The 17,658-nt window shown below is 36.2% G+C and overlaps 1 protein-coding gene across 3 annotated transcripts in view; it reads right to left on the bottom strand.

Annotated features, from left to right (window-relative positions):
• Positions 1-17,658, bottom strand: part of ABCC4 (ATP binding cassette subfamily C member 4 (PEL blood group)) — a 220,666-nt gene that overhangs the window by 97,507 nt on the left and 105,501 nt on the right. For all 3 annotated transcript variants that reach the window (XM_090023501.1, XM_090023518.1, XM_090023509.1), the window contains one exon: positions 8,800-8,879. In XM_090023501.1, coding sequence (XP_089879627.1) covers positions 8,800-8,879 — 80 coding nt within the window. The remainder of the gene's footprint in view (positions 1-8,799; positions 8,880-17,658) is intronic.

Genomic DNA, 17,658 nt, shown 5'->3' with positions numbered 1-17,658 from the left:
TGGATGCGCACAGAAAGGCTGCATTTTCTTCAGTACTAAACTGATCCATACTGCAGCTATTATTTTTGTATCCAAGAAGGACAAACTCTCCTTGGACTCCTCAGTACGCTCCTTAGTTTTCTGCAGTGTTCCCTCATCCAGCACTGTATCAGTTTCAGATCTCATGAAAAAAGGAAGAAAAAATCTTATATATGCATGAGATGCATACATAACCCTAGCAGCATATTTGTATGAAATACCATCTTTTCTCTTTCTTTATTTTTTTAAAAGATAATTTGTCCCTAGATTTGCATTTGGGGCATAAATATGCATCATTATCCAACACCCACACCAGTAAACATATTTTAGTAATTCAAATTATGCTCTAAGTTTTTTTTTTCTATGAATCAAAAGAGAAATCTACAGTCCTTTTGCCAAAGAGTGAAATCCTACTTTGTTTGTAAGCACACAAGTCATATCTATAGTATATCAATAGTTTAAGGCAATGTAGAAGATTTGTACTTATCACCATTTGGAACAGGATTGTTACACTCTGTGACTGACAGAAGAATTAAAAGATTTCTATTTGCTGTGAAGTGTTAGAAATGTTAATGACCTTGATATGTCTCTTTCTAAATAATCAGGCTATGCTACAAATGTGAATAGTTATGAAAACTGCTTTAGAAGTTACATAAATAAGGGTTCCAAAATGGTACCAAATTAAATTTTGTATTTAACAAAAGACCAAAAATAAACTGGAGAAAGTATTTTCATTTTAGCATCTCTTTGCTGCCTTTCATACTGGCAAATGTCAGAACCCACTGTTTAGTTTTAAGAAGATTTAATTCAAGAAAATGCCTCTTGAAAGATCTCTAAAAACTAGTGTGCTCAACAGGTTAGATCCTCAGCTGCGGTGTAATTGGTGCAAATGAATGGACTTCAATTGATATTCATCTGTACCAGGTGAATGTCTCACCCAAAGTAAACTGGAAAGGAAAATAGTAATTCAACAGCAATTTGGAGAACAACAGAACCAACCTAATCCTTTATGCAGAGCTTGTTTCTATGAATTTAGTAGTAAATTCCAAACATACATTTTCCCCAATTCATTGAAAAAATGGGAAGAATAACCATGTTACAATAAGAAGGTCTTGTAAAATAAGCATCACACTAAGGTAAAAGAAAAAGAAAAAAGGGGTGAAAGCAGAGGCAAAAGGTAATAGCAAATTAACTGAAGAGGAACATATACATGTACATAGACTTTTATTTCCACAGTAGTAAAATTAGGAGGTACTTTATATTTTATACAAATAGAACCATTGTAAAACAAGAGAAGCCCAAAAATATTGAAATTGGTATCTGTGTTTGTTATATTTTCACATGCATTTTCTTATGCTACTGCTTGTCCTTGCCCAGATCTTTTCCAAGAGTCTATTTGCCTTGGCCTTGCTATTGAAAGACTGACACACATTTTTCTCCCCTTCTACCTTACTTTTTAAATGTTTGATATTATAATAATAGGGCTTCATCAGCATGAAAAATCCTGAGGATATATAGCATATATAAAATGGGTGAATTGGAGACTACTCAGCCTTGGATACTTTATCCTCAATATGGAAGACCCTCTCATTCAGATCAAGTGCAAGACGTTGTTTTTAAAAAAAAAGAAATAAAGGAAAGTGGATGTTAGCTATAGGTTTGGCATATATTACTCCTCAGTAGACATTTTGAGTTGATGATGACCAGCAGAGATTTAAAAACTGGAGCACTCAAAAATAAATAAATAAATAAGAGGTCAAATGAAGGGTTGCATTAGCTAGACAAACCAATTCAAATCTCATACCTGTATCATTTTGGTTTTCCAGACAGAAACCCATCTGAATCCCCTTCTCTCTTTTTTTCTGACATCAGTATAAATAGTCATTCTAATTCAACACTGAAAACGCAGACAAAATACTGAGTACAGAATAAGTAACTGCCTTCTTTGTAATGGGCGTATCAATTTCTCCATAATTCGAAACTAAAAGTAGCGCCAAATTAAAAATAAATACATTCACATTTCTCTTAGTTAGCCATTTCTTGTATATTAAATGATGTGCTGCAGCATGCATGTTGGGAAAGAGAAATTGGAACATTACAGCTATGAAGAGGAAAGGTTCAACAAGTGCCAAGAATTAAATGCCAACATGTCAATGTTCATTATACTCCCTTAGCTAAACCTCCTACCAAACATGACAATCACAAAATCTTTGGACTTCAGTAGCACCTATAAAAAAATCAGAGACTAGAAAAGCTAGAAAAGTCAACAGAGAAAGGTATTTCAAGATGGAGGTTTCTACCATCTGCTTTACAAAAAAAAGGGACAGACTGATATTTAATACCTCCCCCTCTCATGACATATTTAAACATCATTTTTTGCAGGCAATAAAAACTATTCTTTAAATAGTTAACACAAGTATCTCTTAATATTATCTCATACACGAACACATACAAAACCTGACTAACCTGAAAAAAACTCCAAAAACATTGAAATCGTAAAATGACAAAAGTCATTGTTAGGCTAAAAGATGCTGGAATTCCTTCTACACACTTTCCCTGACATCTCCACACAATAAAATGCAAGGGTCAGTGGTACTGAAACAAGCAAAGGCAGTTCCACTCTTTTGCACTTATGAAAGCGAGTGACCCAAGCTATTATTCCAGTCTTAGGCACTTTTTGTTCTTAATATCCAGATGCAGGAGCTATTTTTTTTAAAAGAAATGACTGCGGACACCTCCTTCACATTTTCCTTTTCTTCAGCATTTTCACTTCATAAAGCTGCAGTCAATGTGTTTTGTGTGTGGTGAGAAGGGAATGACACATTCAGTGGTGGTCTCAGCCACAGCCTTCATTGGTGGCTCAAGTAGTCTCAGGATTAGGTCTTTGTGTGTAATGAAAAGATATGAAAAGTCAGTTATTTAAACTCAGTCAAGCTGTTGATTTTGGGGAGGAAAGAGGTTTTGCAATTCAGTTTTCCTCAATAAATCACTGCCCTTTTCCAAGGGCAGCTGCAGATAGCTCACATGTTCACAATGTTCTCCAGAAACAAAACATGTCTTGATTTTTTTCTTTCAGTCCAACAATGGGGAGGGAAAAGCCAAAATAAGTCATTTTATATGAACTTTTTATATTTGCTAGTTTCATTTGTTGTAGAAAAGTTCCACCTTGTAACTGTAAAAGCAACAAAGGATCCACAATAATTAGGATAAAATAAGAGAAAGGTGATATAAAAACAGGACAAAATAGGAAACCAGAAGAGATGGAAAAATGAGTTAATTTTATGGTGATGATCATATTAGCCAAAAATGTCAAGTGCAACTAATATTAGGTAGCCAACCTGAAATACCTCAAAGTTAATTTCAAGGATGCTAAGTCCTTCAAGTCTATTTGAAGACTGTAACATGTAGGAATAAGTTCCTGAAGTGCTTCAAAATGGATAGTCAAAGATTTAGGCATCAAAAGTCAGTGGCCACTTATAAAAATCAGGGATATTTAAAATACAAAGTTATTTGATATGAGTTTATACCATAGATGGTCTTCTGAAACACTAAATGTTATACTATTCTGCAAAAGATTTTTTTCTTCAATGAATAAAGCCAATATATTAGTTTATGCTGGACACAAATGGACATTTTAATCACACCATATCTAAACTGAAGGTTCAAGTCCCTCAACCCACTCTACCTGGAGAGAAGCTTGTGACCCAGCAGTGCTTAGGCAGAGTTAGGATACTCTGTTGGCTCAGACATTAAGGAAAATTGTCTGGAATTTCTAGAGAAACCTAAAGGGCATCTATACAAGTGCTCTGGGAGTTGTGGTGGGGAGTGCTTTAATTACAGCGGCTCTAAGAACCTCTCTAATTAAATCACCTGGAACATCACGTGTATCAGAGTCCCCATGCTGAAAATGATGGTGGGGGCATTTTAACTAAAGTTGCTTGAATGAACTTTAGTTTAAAGGACCCCACTGCCATTTTCCAGCTTGGGGATGCTGATACATATGACACTGAAGCCTACTGAAGCATGGTAATTACTTTCGATTAATCAAGTCTGTTCCGACGTGCTGCAGTTACCTCACTGCACATGTATAGGCACCCAAAAGTGCCTAAATCCCATTCACTTTCAAAGGGGTTGGCCACCTAACTCTCCCAAGCCCCTTTAAAAATTCCACCTTTTTCATGGTCAACCACACAGATCTGTTAGCTAAAGGAAGAACATTTGTGATAATCAGGGAACCTGGTTCTGTCTGAAAAAAAATCCCAAATTTTCAGATTACAAAAAGTAACCTAAAATCCACATTTTTTCATGATCAAAATGAAACACCACTCTCTCTCTCTCTCATTTATATAAATAAGTGGTGTTTCATTTTAATCGTGGAAAAATGTGGATTTTAGGTTCCTTTTTTAAATCTGAAAATTGGGGATTTTTTTAAAATCAGAGAAAGCCAGGATCCCTGGTGATAATTTATATATTCTTTATATAATCTAGTAGTATCTCAAGAACAAAGTCACGACTAACATCTCATCATGCCAGACACAGCACAAATATATAACTAGATGAGGGATGAAAAAGAAGCAACTATGTGACACTGATGCTTAAATCCTATTGAAAGTCATTAATGTGCTTTGAAACATCTTGTCCATGGTCCCTGCCCTGAAGAGCTTACAACAGTTGAAACCAGATTCAAATTAATGTAATCCACCATAGGAAAAAGAAGAATGAAGAGTGAGAGGAACACAGCTATGATAAAAATATGCAAGATTTTGTCAAAACACTGCTAATATAATTTTGTTTTTCAAATATTTGCATTAACATAGTTATTTAAGGGATTGTTTTAAAAATTACCTAAATATATAAATATAGCATTAAAATGTAAACATAAATGATCAATGGCAAAAACAGTAAACATGGTACCTGTTATCTTTCAACAGAGAAAAGCTGGCCTAGAACTCCATCCCTACAGAGTCCATCCCAGGCTTAAGGACCCAGACCTATTTACCTTTCTGTAGAAACAGTCTTTAACATTAATGGCCAGCTCCAGAATCTACTAAAGACAATTAAAAGACTCCCATTGACTATAATGGGCTTTGAATCAGGCTCCAGCACATTAGTTAACTATCACAATCAAACTTTGCACATAGAGACCCAACTTGTATCTGTATAGGAGGACAGAATCTTAAATGTTTTCTCAAAAAAAAAAAGAAAAGATTTTTTCATATGCTGATGGAAGATATAATTCCAATAGTTAGTCATGGGCACTAATAAGACCCGTTTCATATCCCATTAAACATTTATAGAGCAGCACAAGAAAATAGTTTCCTCATATTGTAAAAGATAAAATCTTCTCTGGTGAAGACCTGCATGCTGAATTTTGGCAAAACAAGGAAAGCAGAACTTACCTGGAACTCCTGCTCTTTAACTCTCATATGTCTGAGAGTAAAGTACTACTTTGGATGCAATTTCAGACTGATGGTTTAGCAAAACATTATCTGTACTACAGCCTAAACACAAAAAGATGCATTTTTGTGCTTCTCATGTGCCCGTTCCACTTTTGTTTTGCCAACCCTAAAAATATATATAACACATTTCCATTCACTTTAAAAATAAAACCATAAAAAATGCAGAAAAGATAATGTAAGTTGTTTTAAAATACTAGTTTTATTAGATTAATCATACTCAGAATAATTTTAGCCCTGTGATTATAATATGATTTTATGAGACTGTTAGCAATTACCAATGTTACAAAATCCCTGAAGCCACTGGATTTATTTATTTATTGCTATGTATTTCTATTATGTTCATCCTTGTAGTACTCGAGTGCCCAGCCACATTTGGTTTATTTGCACAGGAATGAAACAGCCACTTGCTAATATAGTAACAGTCTAGAATGTTTCAAAATGACCCTTACGATAACTCAGAAAAAAAGACAAATTCTTCAATGCAAATCCTCTCAAGAAAAGCTTCTGCACACAAAGTAAGATGAACCAGTTACTGCATTGTTTATTAAGTTTCACTTGATTCCTCCTGACAACCATTTAAACAATGAATGTTGGGAAATGTCCCTCAAAGAATCAACAACAATGGTAGGGATCAGAGCTTTTATATTTAGCTAATGCTGTTTTTAAAGAGGAGAAAATATTTCTTCCTGAAAGGATTATGGGAAGTCTTATAAAAGACACCTGCAAACAAAACAAGTGACAAAAGATCTTTATCATAATTGATAACAGTCATCCTTCCTACAAATTGATGCTTCCTTAGAAATAAATAATGTCATATACTGTTGGTATTGTATCCAAGATGCACTGATTAATCAGCCCAGCTGATAGTCTAGAGTAGAAAGTTTTACCAAAGAAGACTATGCTGAAGAGGAAACATTTTTCCCCTCATGCTCTGAGACAAAAAAAGTTAAATGCAAAAAACCCTATAGTGAAGTTCTAACTAACAACGCTTCTTTTTATGCCCAACAGAAATATTTAAGTGTTGAAAAAAATGTCATTGTAATAGATTGGATATGCATATATATTCTATTTTAACAAGCTCCTTATGGTTTCTATTACTGTACAATTTCAGAAACCTGTTTTTCACTTGCAAGGCAAACTTGAGAATATGTGCCACAATTTATTCAAATGACCTATTTGCAAGAGATTAAGCACTCATGAACATTAAGCTTTGCATGGGAAACCTTTCTAAATCACAGGTTTCACAATATGGATAAAAAACTTGATAGTGGTTAAAAGAATATTATATTCGCATTATGAAATGCTTTACTCTTTCATCTCAGATCAGTTTGGTTTTGGTACGTGTGCAAGCCACTGGCATTGCCTCTATTAGACTACAGCATCTGGGTTCCTACTAGCAACGGTTGTGGCTGCTTGAAGACGAATGTAATACATTACCCCCACTAGTTGGAAAGACCTGTGCCTAACAACCTCCAGCACTGCACAATAGGGCATGGGTCCATCTCCCGACTTGAGTGACAACACAGGATACTCAACCCTGTCAGACACAATATAAAAAAAATGCCCAACAACTGTTTCCCTCTGTTCCCTTCCCACACTAAACTTCACACCATCTCTACTTTCTTTTCTCCCCAATTGTTCTCCCAGTTCTACCCCTCTACCCACAAACTACTCTTCTCTTTGATGTGCTGGGAACAGTATCAGCTTTTGCAGCAACCCTTGGGAATTGAGCAGAGTGGAGTGGAGAGTTAGAGGTATGGCAGAGGAAGGAGAAGAGAAATGCTTGCTGATAAGTGGAGCCAATCGAGTCTCAGAAACAGCAGTAAAAATAGAGCCACACTGTCTAATAGTCCACTCTGCCTGAACTTAGCCAGCCCTGTGCACAGCAGGGGTAGCAATAAGCACAGTATGCCCAGGAGGCCACTGAGTAGGCAGTAAGTACTAAGTAGAATAAAGGAAGCCAGTGAGTAGGCAGCCATGTTGTAGCATAAAAGCATGCAAAAGCATTGCCTTAAACCAGCTGAAATGAAGTCAGATTTTCTGTCCAATGAAGAACAGTTAATAACTCTGAAGAAACACATATCTAAATCCATATAAAACTGATGGAAATATATAGCCAAAATATAGATTCTTCATATATTTTTAGAAACCTGTAAAATTCAAAATTTTGACAACTAGAATCAAGAAAATATCAGCAAACACAAAGTATTTAAACTAATGGAACTTCTCCAAGGACATAAACAAACACATTCCTTCTTTTTTCCTCTCCCAAATGATCTACTGTAGTGCGTTTTGAAAAACAGGACAGGAAGCTCCATCACCCTTAAGCTATGTATGCAGTAGAATAAAAAGATATCGTGTTAAAGCATGTTTTGACTAATAATAGCCTAAATTAGTTTTTCAGCAAAGTTTGAGTATTAATACTTTAAAAGATTATTTATTTTCTTTTAATGAATGTAAAGGGAAAAAAATTAAACACACAGGTGAAATCTTCATAAAGTGTCCTATAAACAGAGAAAATAAAATGCCCAGTAAATGTACTATAGAATACATTCTTGAATTGGTAGTGGTGAACCTACAGATGACCCAATACATCTTTTCCATGTCTAATTTTTATGATACTAAATTCAAAATATTAAAGGCAATAATATAATGTGTTTGTTTGTAGAAACTTTTTGCTTTCTACAGTATTTCATGAAAAGAAATGACCACGAGGGCCCCCAGTAAAACAGAATCACTTTAATGCTAGAAGAATTACCCTTTTCTTCATTACCAAAATCTGCTCTGCTTTGTCCATTTTGATATAAGCAGTAACTTCTCCCTCTTGTTCTTATTAAGACTATTATTTTCACCCTATTACACTAATCTTTTCTTTGTAAATAGCCACACCTGTTTGAATCCAAAAATGGTGTGGTAAACATTTGATTCTTTGTGGAAGTACACACATAATTAGGTTAATCTGTGCGATCTTTTCAACTGAGTTGATTGTTTCTTTACTGTGGACATATTTCTCATAACAGCAAAAGGCTTGCCAGATTGCTTGGAGGCAAATCAGGAGCAATTTACCAAGCATGTAGCTACTATGAACTGAAATCTTGACATAATAGCAAGCTTTGTATAGCCACTCCTACCTGTCAGTTATTACTCATGTTAGCTTTTTATTTACACAGTAAATCTTGACCACACCCTTCTTTCTCAAGTAAGCACTTTCATTAAACTCAGCTAGTTATTTCAAAGATATATTTATTCAGTTTTATATGTCAACAGAATATAAACTCCTAATGCAATATAATACTCTTCATAAAAGTAGTGACTGTATTACCTGCATGAAGTCCAAAAATGTTAACGGAAGCAAATCATCCAGATGGCCAATATCTTTAGAGAAACGGTTTAGGATTCTCCCTATAAAACAGGATTCAAGTAAAAATATGTTGGTTTTTTTTCTAACGTAGTTCCTTTCTAAAATGTCACCAAAATAAAGACTAATTATGCTATGACATCATCGTGATACCCACTAGTGCAACATTTATATACAACATGAAATGATTCTTTAACTGCTGTTGTATGGTTATGCCCATACATGTTTAGTGAGCGTCCAGATGGCACCTAAAGCCCCAATTCTGCTAATCTGCATGGTAAAGCATAATTTTATGTATACAGGGTAATGTTTACCAGGTGGCATCTTAACAGTGATGCATGTCAAACAATATTTTTCTGGTCCTCTTATTCTGGTTGAAAATTCCACTGGCATTAACACTGTATGCAGGTATTGGAAGCCTACCATGAGGACTACTTTAGCAACTATAGTACTGTCTTGCTTTTTAAAACAACTCGGATTTCCCATAAAAATACAGTAAAATCTTAGTAAACATAAGTTTGAGTTGTAAATGTTACTGAAATCGAATCTGAGTTTGTTTTATATGAATGTATCATTGTATTCATATTTATTCAAAACCTTGACAATGCTGATCTTTATTAAAACTTATAACACTATTTTTAATCTGTTATCACGGACAGATTAAAAAGCATCGACACTCTCCTGTTTTCTTGAGTTCTACTTGACTGAAAATATTCAGAGAGAGCAAAAGACCTTTAATAATGAAAACTGAATCTCTATCACCTGTACATGGATAAGTACCAAACTCCATAGCGTGTTGATTAAACTCACAGGGAAAGAACAAGAACCATAGGAGCAGGACTAGCCTTTTACAAGGTATTCAGGCTTGAGCATGCATTTATGCTTCTTTACTTGCACATATTTTGGCTTAATTATTGCAAAGAATTGTTTCTACCAGCGAGAATAGTGGCAACAATAGAAAAAATAATTCTTCAAGAAATAATAAAATTAAATTAAAAAAAAAATCAAACCAATTCACTGAACTGAGAGTAAATAAATTTCATATTTTCAAAGTGTGCTGGAGCCCTAAGCTGAGGACTGAATAAGCAATAAAAGTAGCCTTCATACAAACATCTCAGTTAAAGGATGACTTAATAATGTAATGCATAATGAAAAATTATTTGTATGTATCTGAAGAGTACAGCGCATGCTAGTGTTACTTGTTCAAACGCTCAAGACTGACAGTGGGTGGGGCTGACAGACAAGAAGAAACCTGGACAAGTTATCCCTATGCCATTTTTTACCTTCTGACATGCTTGCAAAGATTAATATTCTGTATTATCTATTCTGCCATGTTCTTTCTTCATGGGGATCTATGGGGATCTCTGAGGCAGCTCCCAGCAGGTGGTGACCTTGTTACACAAATCCAGCGAGAACACAGAGGAAGGATGAACTGCAAGTACAGGGCTACCACCAAGACCTCCATAAAGATGGTCCTACGGATTTACTCTGCTATCTATTTCACATTGGAATGGACAGAAAGAAAACAACACCACAAAGAAACCCTCATTAAAGTCTCTTTCTTCTTGACACCATCCTCCCTCTTCCATCCCCCCGGCCCCTTGAAGGTTTTGATGCAGAAGAAACAGCTCACTCTGTAAAGCCTTTGCACTGCAGTTTAGTTCTTGAAGTTTGGTTGTGGCTTGGAGGCAATCCATTGCCTTTAAGACCCTCCGGCACTGTTTACAACCACAAGAGATTTGACCTTCAGTGGATACGTATTTTTTCACATTAACAGGGAAAGTCAGGGGTGATATTGCCCACAGTGCGCTACATCTTATTACTCATTACTATGGGCCAATGAAGTTGGGAGCCACTGATCTCAAATCACATTCCAGGATATCTTCAGCAATTTTAAGGGTGGGTAGGGAAGGAAGAAGGGGCAAGGATTAAAATTTAACCTGTATTTCACAGGAAAATTCCACAATGACCTGAATAAAAGTAATATATTGAGAAGAAACTGAGCATAATTGACAGCTCAGTGGACCGGAAACTTGGGGAGATACAGGTTACAGTCACAGCTCAACCACTTGAGGACTTGTGTAACCTCATTTCTCCTTCCTATGAAAGGCATCTCACTTCCTGTAAAAAATGGGGACAGAGATGCTGAACCTCTTTATAAAATTGCTTTGTGAGCTCATTATGACAGTCTCTGTGTAAGATCCTGCTGTTACAAGAGCCCAGAAAACTGAGCTTAATTCCATTTTAAACTTCCCTTTGCCATTAAACATACACTAACTTTATTTATAATAATGACAGAGCTGATGGCAGAGCCTGGTCTTTGAGAAATGACTCCCATAAATCAAAAGCAATACACCCGGAAGGCAAAGGAGTATCAAACTTTTGATACCAGCAATACAACGAAGGTTAAGGCTAGCAGTAACAAGGAGCATAGGATACCCTTACCACATGATTCTGCAAACTGGAAAACACAGTCAATAAAATACTGTGGTCACTCTGACAGATGAGAAAATAATACATTGTTCCAATTACACATCAGCCTCACAGTTTCCGGTTGTTTAAGATGACAGCTTTATCTACTGACTTAGAATCAAGTAATCCAGAAAGACCCAAAAGATTAAATGCAGTAAAAATACTAAAATAAAATCTACTTGTAAAAAAATCCTGATATAGTATTTTTATTGTAGACACAAAAAATCAAGACTGCTGGGGGCCCAAAATATAGGTTAACTCAGTGTATAAGTCAAGCATGAACTTTATGGTTCTTTTGGAGGAAAAAAAAACAGAATACTGTAATTTAACTTTGTACTTTTTATGATGAGGTCTTAAAGGCTAGAGGGCATAGACAAATTAGTAACAAATTGTAAAAACACTTTATCCCTTTGAAGTTTCAATACCAACAGCATCTGAAATTTCAGTTCTCAGAGGTTTATATAGCAATATACAAGTTAAATATGCAGAATTTGAAGAGGTTTGTTTGACTATGGAGAGGCTTTTGACAATATCCCTTCTCTCAAAAAAATTCAGTGCCACAGATACACATGGAAGTCTCTTAGGGCATACCACGCTAAAGTTCACAACAACTTCCAGAAACTAATGAGAACGTTCTCATTAACAGTAAAATCTCTTTTTAGCTAAAGGTATTTGATGAGTATAAAGCCAAGATAAAACCAAGCTGGCTTGAACCATTCTAATGATTCCACTAGTTAGAATATTTCCTCCAAATACCTGCTATTTCAGCTATTTCAGTCTCATATGTAAGTAAGTTGCTAATTAATTGCCAAAATTGTATTTTGGTGATTGCCCTGTAAAACTGTTAAGTATAGCACTACTTCTACAGAATGCTTTTGACAGAGCTGCTGGTATGAAAGAAGAAATTAATCTGACATTATCAATAAAGTGTAAAAACATCTTTTAATCTGCCTAATCCTCTTTCAAATGTAAATACAGTAATTCTGTAGAATGACAAGAATAAATTATAACTAAGCAAGAAAACACTCAGTTTATGAACAAGATTGAACTTGAAAGCAATAGGCCTTTGACAACCCTTCCTATAAAAAGCAGAGTAATTTTAATATCCTGGAGATGGATCACCTTACTCTCAAATACAATATTCGGGTCTCTGTGAGATGATAGGATTTAAATATTTTTGGAAACGTCCAAAACTATTGCACAAAATTGTTAATTGCCTATTCACTATTCCTGTCCTTTTATACATGTGACCTTTCATTGGGACCCTCTACACATGCAGGTAAAGGTAAGGTGGGATCTAACGTATGATCCACACAATCACATCTTTTGCTGTGGCACACATGCTCCCCCTCTACAAGCAGGCAGCAGGCACCTGGGAGCCTCCTCTGTTAACAGGGCTCTCAGCCACAGGGGCACCCCCACAGCTGGGAGACCCCCCAGCAACAGTCATCGCCCAGCCAGCGGGGTGCAAGGCCCTCTACCCCAGGCCGAGGGGCTCACATAAGTCTGCAGTCATAGGGGCCCCTAGCCACACATTAAATTTATGGAATGATAGGAAGCAGCTACAAAGCTATTACACACATTTGTGGACTAACATTGTAGCTTATTCCTCATTTTATCACACCACAAACTGATTGAATGTATGGCCAAGTGACCACTTAAGACATGATTAACTGCTTATTCACACCTTAAGTGTAACATGTATATGGGGACATTAAGATCACAAAAGTCAATTGCTTTCTACCGAAAGTTTCATGTTTTCTTTTCCTAGTTGCATCAATAAATTAAAAAGATGACAAGCAACAAGGCAATGCTGCTTCAATTCTGTGCGTGTTGCTTTTATCTTACTTTTACTCCATGAGATCAAAATGAAGCCAAGAGCTCATATTACACCAGGAGTGGGCAATTATTTTGGGCAGAGGGCCACTTACTGAGGTTTGGCAAGCCATCAATGGACATATAACAGGCAGCCCAGGGCAGATAAATATTAATTTTCTAAATTTTTTAGGGGCCCTGTGGGTCGGACAGAATGGCCTGGTGGGCTGCATCCAGCCCCCAGGCCGCATTTTGCCCACCCCTGTATTAGACCCTGTTCAGGAAGTTACACCTTTATAACACCTCTTTTACTACTTTCTGAACAGTAAAATACTGATGCTATAAGCAACGGCCTACCAGAAGGAGCAGTTATAGACAGCAATCTCCTTTCAAACATTAAGGCCAAACGCATGAATTATGGGCACTGACAGACATGGTGGGGGGAGTGGGGTGGAACATGCTTTACTGGAAGAAAAAGCGCATTACTGAGACCTACCTCTGCAGTGCCTGTATAGATTGGGCACTTCAGTGGGGCTTTTATCTAGACCTGATTCAATCAGCTATTAGATAACAGAACCAAAAAAGCACCAATAAAGTCCCCAATCTGTACAGACATTGGGAAAGCTGGATCCACTTGATCAAATGCCTCTTTTGGGCATGCGCTGGGCTCGGTGCTGGAACATGCCAAGTGCCATTTGGGGTTTTTTCCATGTCTGCAAACAGCCTCTCTGTTAACCCTTCCCCCTTCAAAAAACTATAAAACAAAATAACAAGCACCCCAAAACCTTAACTCTTATGATGTTGTACTGAGAGAGACTGCAGTATGTTTGTAAGTTAAAAAATATAACATTTCATAATGTATTAAGAAACTACTTTCTGGAAACAAATGGTGCATCACTAAGCAAATGCCTTATTAGCCATGCAAAAGAAAAAGATTCTAGATAAGAAAGCAAAGCTAGTAAAGTCTAAACATTTTTACATGGATATACCTTACATGCATATCAGCATTTGCTAAATAAATTTGAACAGGATAGACTACAAAATTATCCTACCAAATAACTTTTCTCTAAAACTTAAGACTGGCTTCTATTCTACTGGTATTTCCAGATACTTCCTTATGTTTCAAAAATCCCCAGGTTCCTCATATGACTGAGAGTATGCCTGGTCTATGTCTGGTATCTCAGACATGTGAGTATATTTGTAGCAAAATCCCAGCTAAGAATTCTCACACATTTTCTAGCTATGGGATTTTTGCACTTACCTACATGCAACTTGCAATTATACAAACAGTATTTAAACAGTTCCTTAAAGGCAAAACATATACTCTAACAATCTACTACTTGTACAGCAATGAGATGCATAAAAAATACTGACGAAGAGTCTCTTTATAAATCAATTCAGAAATCTTTGAACATACCAGTGCTGCAAAAGTGCTTGAATCTGCAAAAAAATACCTATTTTTGCTACTTGAAAATTTCTGTGTGCTTTGTGTAATGTCAGTAGCAAGCTGCAATGGGGAATGTGCTCACTTCAGTAGTTCCATGTATGTTATTACATTAAATAACTTAATCAGAACACACACTGTTCTTAGATTTCTTCCAACGTAATTAAATAACTATTCAATGCCAATTAATCACAGTTAAATAAGGGTCTGTCACCAAAGTGCTATGTACACATTTGAGACTATTTAATGGTCAAATACTTGGCAGTATCTCAGTTAAACAATGATTCATTAAACCTCCTTCAATACACAATGGTTAGGCTAAACTTGAAGTGAAAGAATCGAAACTCTTTTGTTCTGCTTGAAAAAGACATCAAACCTCAGAGTGTGATATTCTTTTCCTACTAACTTTGTAAACTGCTTTAATTGCATGAATCAGAATGTTTTCAGGTGCTCTATATCCACTTTTCTTCTGCAGGTGTTTGTTGGTTCTTCGAAATAGGTGTTCAAATCTTTTCACTGAAATAATGAAAATACTTAACGCACTGCACCTATCCAAAATGTTTATACATACTTCACGATGAAAGGGATATAATCCAGACCAAACCAACAGTTATGATCTAAGCACCATAAAAGGCAAGTTTGGAGTTAACTAAGATCTTTGGCAGGTATGTCCATGTGCTACCCTCAGTGTTTAAAATTACACAATCCAAATTCTAAACACCAAGAAATTTAGTATTTAAAAGAAATTTTAAAAAAACCTAGCTGTCATGATTTGCTGGCTGGCTGGTGGATAAACCAAAATAATCCTTTACAACAGGACAAAATGGACAGGCTAACTTTAAAGTCTTGTGTATAATTTATAAGGCCAAGTCAATGTATATTTCAGAATTACTTTGTGACTATCTCTTTGGTCTGGTGATACTACTTTCTAAAGATAAACAGCTTTCCTTTGTAACTTGAACAATTTCATACAAATGGGTCTTGATACCTCATGTATTGTCTTGCATGCTACATGCCCCAAATGCGACACACACCTTGCTTTTGCAAAACAAAGTAGGAAAAAAAACATGATTCTAAAGCCATGGCAGAGAGATGACCAACTGAATCACTCTCCTCAAACTTAATAGCTACTTCAGACAAAATCTATAATGCTAAACTTTTCACTCCTGTGCCAAATTGGTAGCAGCCAAAAGCTACTGCCAAGTCGGCAGTGGTTGGGAAAGGGTTAATACTGGACTCCACCCCTTCTGCTTGTTGGCTCAGAGACAAGCTGCAACCATCAGAGCACATCTTCATGCTTCTATTCCACACAAGATACAATCCAATTTCGCAGGGCTGATTTGGGGGGGGGGAAGAAGGATGATTGCACCCAAAAGCTTGATAAGAACTTTTTTCCAACTACTCAATTGGTTTAATAAAAGATATCACATCTACTCAAAGAACCTTCCTTTCCTATCTCCTTAGACCAACATCGCTACAATCAAAAACCCAGCTCTTTATATTAATAACATTTCATTTTAATCATGGAGAAATGTGGGTTTGGGGTTACTTTTTTCAACCAAAAATTGGATTTGTTCTTTTTAAAAATCAGAGAAACCTGCTTACCATACATAAATGATAAACACATTAGCAGTCACAAAACATTAATCATAAAGCTAATCACAAGTCATTTATATTTATGTTTTATATTAAATTCAGTTTATACAATATGTGACAAAAAAGCAATAATGATGCAGAAATTAATTTTTGTGCTGCTATACAGAGCTGCCCCACCCCCAATAGCTGAAGAACTACTAGCATAGCTCCTTTCCACTGTCTCCCTCCCCTCGGGTAGGTACAGAGGGTAAAACTCAACTAAAAATGGAATCATTAAATCAACTAAAATTTAGACGGGACCACAGACAATGAAACAACCGTAAGCTTGTGAAATAAATTTATCTACAGAGAAATCTAGAAATGTATCTATTTTCTGTGTATCTGTCAATTACGTAATCTGGATTTTTTTCCATGATCTTATAAAGAAATGCCTATTTGTCTCTCAAATATTTTTTTAAATTCAGTTAGCACTACATGTGCATGTAAACTGCCATAGAGAGCACAACTAGCTTCCCTAAAGGCATCCCATAAATACAAATAAGAAATTCTGCCCCGTTTTTTTCTCCAGCGGTCTGAAACTGACAGGAATATTATCAACGTCTCAGACTTTTGCAAAGGGGCAGAGTTGTGCTGGGCAGAAATATGCTGAGATCAGAATATCCATTTATCTAAACTGCCAGCATGTAATAAATTCAGGTGGGTATTTGCTACCTAAATTCATTTACTACTTGAAAAAGACTTCTTATATCAATGCTGTCAAAAGCAGGGAAAAAACAAGAAAAAGAAATTCTAAGAAAAATCTGTACACAATTTGTGTTTAATTTTCAAGCAGAAGATTTTTTTTAAAAAAGCAAGATGACGAAAGGAAAACAACAACACATACTTTGCAAAACTGACCAGTGGTTTTTAACCAAGTGTCTTATTATTAGGAATAGACTGCATTTTGACTTCCCTAGCACTCTTACCCATGACAAGACTTGTGTATACACCTGGTGTGATTTATTGCTCCAGAAACCTTACTGATGTTTCCTGAGCTGCTGCTTATAACTCCAACCACATCTTTTTCATGAATTCTTGTTTAAATTTCACCTGTTTGCAGAAGCACCACACAAAGCTTGTGCATCATTCAACCCTAGCTGAAAACTCATTTTGGGGATTTAAGTGGTACATTTAAAGATCTTTCCTCTTGCCTTGTCATGTGGTTGTGGTTAGTAAAGCACATGCACCAACTTCAATTCCCATCCAACAAAAGAACTCCTGCACTGAATTTCAGTAGCACAAAACAATGGGTACTTTAACACATACTCCAGGAGCGGGTGTGGGGAGCAGTGCTTTAATTAGAGCAGGTCAGAGAGCCACTATAATTGAAGTGCCACAGTGTCTCATGTATCAGCGTCCCCGCACTTCAAAATGGCGGCAGAGACACTTGAACTAAAGCTCATTCGATCAGCTTTAGTTCAAGCACCCCCGCCGCCATTTTGAAGCATGGGGATACT

The sequence above is a fragment of the Crocodylus siamensis genome, chromosome 1 (assembly GCF_052110815.1).
Source record: "Crocodylus siamensis isolate JL-2025a chromosome 1, ASM5211081v1, whole genome shotgun sequence".
Taxonomy (NCBI): domain Eukaryota; kingdom Metazoa; phylum Chordata; order Crocodylia; family Crocodylidae; genus Crocodylus; species Crocodylus siamensis.
Note: the sequence above shows the minus strand (reverse complement) of the source record. Positions and strands in the feature narration are given on the sequence as shown.